We start from the raw sequence: 4,352 nt of genomic DNA, 5'->3' as shown, positions 1-4,352 counted from the left end.
TTTTCTTTCTCTTTTTTCCTTTGTTTCTGGCTGTGTACTATAAAAATACAATTCTGGAACATGTGGTGGGACTCCTACCATGGGGACTCAGATGGAATTTCAAGTCACTCACCATAATTCAGCTATAAATTAGAGAATTCTTATGAATTGAATAGGATGGAATGTGGTTTCATGTTTTCTTCCCCCAGGGACCCTGCTCAATTTGGCAATAGGAAACTAAATTAAGGGTGGGATTAGTTCTAGGAAGTGGATTTTTAGTATAGCTGCATGGCTAATCCAAATACTGTAGACAGTGTCTTAGTTATCTATGCTACTGAGAGATCAGGTGGTGGTGGGTAACGAATCCCCCAAATGTGCCAGAAATATATTTCTGCCTTTGTTCTTCTATCCCAATTATCCTTCCGCTAGAAAAACTATCAAAGTGAGTTTATTTCTACTTATTCTACCTTTTTGTTTTCTACTAACGACATAAGGAGGGAGGGAAAACAGAATGTTAGACTAGGAGTCGGGAGCCCTTGATTTTAGTCCTGGGTGTGCCCCGCACTAGCCTGAGACCGGGGACAAGTCACAAGGACTCTCGGGGCCTCAATTTCTTCCCCGTAATAGCAGCAAAAGAACACCAGTCTTCCAGGCTGGCTGGGGGAGTTAAGCGGCTCTGTAAAGCGGAAGCTGGCACTGGAGCCGCCTGGGCCATAGAGCCGGTCCGTTTGCACAGTGCTGTTTGCATAGTGCTGGACACCTTGAAGGTTTCCTTCCTTGTCCCCAAAGTACTAACACTCCATTATTTTCCTAGACTGCTGTAACTAATGACCACAAACTTGATGGCTTAAAACAACAGAAATTTATTGCCTCACAATTCTTGAGGCCAGAAGTTCAAAACCACCGTGTCACTGTGCTCCTTCTAAAGTTACTAGGGGAGAATCCGTCTTGCTTTCTCCTGCTTCTGGTGGCTCCAGTAGTCCTTGGCTGGTGGCGGCACTCCTCCAGTCTTTGTCTTGGTGGTCACACTGCCTTCTCCGGTCCGTGTCTTATAAGGACACTTGTCGTTGGATTTAGGGCACACCTGGATTATCTAGGACGATCTCATCTCCAGATGAGTGTTGGTTTCCTTTCTGTAAGCTGAGATTGGTAGTAGCCAGGACTGCTGTGAGGACTCAGAGATTACACGTGGAATCCGGCTGAGGAGTTCCTGAATAATTACTGCTATGACTGGGACTCCCATTTCCTCCTCTGAGGCCTTCTCGACTCCCCCGACCCTGACCCCGCCCAGCCAGGACAGCCCATGCTCCCCCAGTCTCGCACTGGCGGCATAGGGCTCCTCTGCTGCCGGGTCCAGGCCATTTGTGTGGCCTCGGGGTGCTTTTCTCCTCATCCTCCGGGCTTAGCTCAGCGCTGGCACACAGCTGGTGCTCAGAGCATGTCTGCATAATGCAGGAACCACTGTGTACCTGCTGTTAGCACTGAGCCAGGCATGGTAGGTCTCTGTGAAATGAACAGGTAAATGAATGAGAGTATAGAATCACTCTTTGGATAGAATTTGTAAACCTTCAGAAATTTTCCCCTCTTCTGATTGGCCATGGGAGCAGGGAAATTATCATTATGGTCGCTAACACATATTTATTAATATTTAGTGCCAAGCTCTCTGTTATGCACATGGATGTCCTAACTTAAATCTCCTTACAGCCAGTGAGGTAGGTACTGGTACCATCCTTCTTTATTTCTTTAAATTTTTTTATGGAGGTAAAATATACACATATAATTTACCATCTTTACCATTTTTAAGTGTACAGATCAGTGCTAATAAATACACTTACATTCTTTTTTCTCCCTTTCCGTCTCCCTCCTTCTCCCCTTCCCGGCCTCCAGTAACCACCAGTCTAGTCTCTATTTTCATGACATCCACTTTTTTTTAGCTCCTGCATGTGAGGAAGAACATGCGATTAAGCCAAACACAGAAAGACAAACGTCCTTCCTTAAAACACAGCGAGCCTCAAGAGAGGTTCAGAAACCTCCCAGTTACACTGCTAGGAGGTGGTGGCAGGCAGGTGACCTGGGGCAGGCTGGCTCTAGACTGTGGCCTTGACTGCAGGGAGCCCGGGCTCGCCTTCCTTGCAGCCCACGGGGAGTCCAGTCAGAGGGACTCCGCCTAAGGGGGACTCCTGAGGGGTAAAGGCAGTATGAGGTGGGGGCGCCACGCTGAGCTCTCCAAGCCCCTGACCCCCAAAGCCAGCCCCACGTTATGACGTTCGTGGGCCCTAAGCATTTTTGCCTTCCTGGACCCCTTTCTCCATAAAAAAATGAAAAATTCTATTTTACGACTGCGTTGGTACAAAGACGACTATAACCCAGGCTGGATTATCACCTTCCTTCTTCTGATTTTAAAACAGATGCTGCGCCTGCCTGTGCCTAACGGACAAGTCTGCGCTGCCGAAGCCTTCCGGGCGAAGCGAGGCGCGGTGTCTGCTCCCCTACCCCGCCTCTGTCTCCGCAGGTCCCGCAGCGGACGGCGGCCCAGGGCGTCCCCGAGGACGGCGGCGGCGGCGCCCCGGGCGTGTGGGGCGCTTGGGGCCCCTGGTCGGCGTGCTCGCGCAGCTGCAGCGGCGGCGTGATGGAGCAGACGCGGCCCTGCCTGCCCGGCTCCTACCGCGCGCGCGGCGGCCCGAGGCCGGGCGCCCCCGCGCGCGCCTTCGCGGGCCACGTCGTGTCGGCCGTGCGCACGTCCGTGCCGCTGCACCGGAGCCGCGACGAGCCGCGCGCCCTGGCCGGCCCCGGCGCCAGCCGCCAGACGCCGCCTGTGCTGCGGGGCAGCCGGCACCCGCAGGCCCGGAGCCGCGAACCGGCCGCCGACAGAAGGTACATGCCCTCCCGGACCCCGCCTGCCCCGGCCCCTGCCCCGGACCGCCCAGCGTCGCTCTGCACCGCAGACAGCACGGCTGATGCATTGCTTCCGCTGGGCGGGGAGGAAATCTTGTCTTCACAAAGCTCCTTTCCCCTTTTGATTTACTTTGCAGCCATTTAAAGCGTTGAGGCTACTCCCACCTCACTCGGTGGTTCTGCATAATCTTCAAAGCGAGGCTAATTCTGCGCACGCCCTTAGGCATCAACTTTAGGGAGGCCCCGTGCAGGGGTGAAGGGGGCGGGAGTGCTTGGCTAGTGCAGGGGGGAGAGAGATCCCTGGCCACAGGCTGTGTGGATTTGAGCTGAGGACACAGACTTCTGTCTAACCCAAAACCTGATAGGAGTTGCCAGTCCTGGGACCAGTCGCATGTTTAGTGTCTTGGATTCTCCCAAGCTGTAAATTTCAGGATTCTGTGAACTTTTCTAGAAAATTTCTCCAAAGTATTTTGAGCAAACACACTGCCTTGAGGATATAGCTCATTAAGGACCTAAACTTCTTTTAGAGTCAACAAAATATAAACTCTTGAAATGGCATAGTGTTATCAGGATAGTGGTATAGTTCTCAAATGCATAAATATACCAAACTGGGCAGTGCCCTGGGAAAGGCAGGAATATAGGTGCTGAGAAGAGCTTGTCAGTGAATGAATCAATAGATATTTACTGATTACTCTGCGTTGATTCAACAGTATTTGCTGGGTGTCCTGGCACCTGGGTCCCTGGTAAGTTCTGAGAGAATACTAATGCAAAAAACCAGTAACAACGAAAACCAACACGGACAAGAACAAAAAGTGTAAGATATACTCTCTGTGCTTAAGAAATGTATAATTTAGTGGTCAAGACCATCCCAGGCAGAGCCTGAGCTTGTCAGGTGGGCTGCCCCACCCTTCCTGCCCACTTTCAGTTTCCACTGTGGCCACTTGCTGTGTGAGAGTCCTTCTTAGCCTGGTGCCGTAGGCTGTTGCTGCCAGCCATTTGCAGGTGGAAAGGAGGTGTAGCCCATCCACCCTCTCAGCCACGTGCTCTTCACCTGGTGCAGTAGGAGTTTGAAGAGGGGACCATTGCTTGGAGAAGGGTGCTTTAGCTGAACCCTGAGCCAGGTCTGAGTAGATTAGATAGAAGCAAGTAGTGAAGAACAATGAGTTCCAAAGTCTGGCATGGAAGAGTAAGGAGAGAGGCCATCCTGGAGAGGATGCTTCCTTCTCCCTCTCTCTCTTCCTGTATAGAAACCCAAGCACCTGGAAACATACAACTTCCCTAAGTTCGCCCAAGAGGTAACAGAATATCTGAATAGACCAACCTGAAGCTCAGAAATTGGAGCAGCAATCAAAAACCTCCGAAAATGTAAAAGTCCCAGACCAGATGGCTACACTTCAGAGTTTTACCAAACATTCAAAGAAGAACTCACACCTATACTACAGAAATTATTCCACAATATTGAGAAAGATGGCATCCTT

The 4,352-nt window shown here is 51.0% G+C and overlaps 1 protein-coding gene across 1 annotated transcript in view; it reads left to right on the top strand.

Annotated features, from left to right (window-relative positions):
* THSD4 (thrombospondin, type I, domain containing 4) overlaps positions 1-4,352 on the top strand; it is a 655,655-nt gene that overhangs the window by 61,676 nt on the left and 589,627 nt on the right. The window contains exon 3 of the mRNA XM_012640568.1: positions 2,492-2,853. Within this exon, the coding sequence (XP_012496022.1) occupies positions 2,492-2,853 (362 nt within the window). The remainder of the gene's footprint in view (positions 1-2,491; positions 2,854-4,352) is intronic.

This window comes from Propithecus coquereli, unplaced genomic scaffold, assembly GCF_000956105.1.
Source record: "Propithecus coquereli isolate 6110/MARCELLA unplaced genomic scaffold, Pcoq_1.0 Scaffold155, whole genome shotgun sequence".
NCBI classification, from domain to species: domain Eukaryota; kingdom Metazoa; phylum Chordata; class Mammalia; order Primates; family Indriidae; genus Propithecus; species Propithecus coquereli.
The sequence above is the reverse complement of the archived record's forward strand: the minus strand, read 5'-3'. Positions and strand labels throughout refer to the sequence as shown.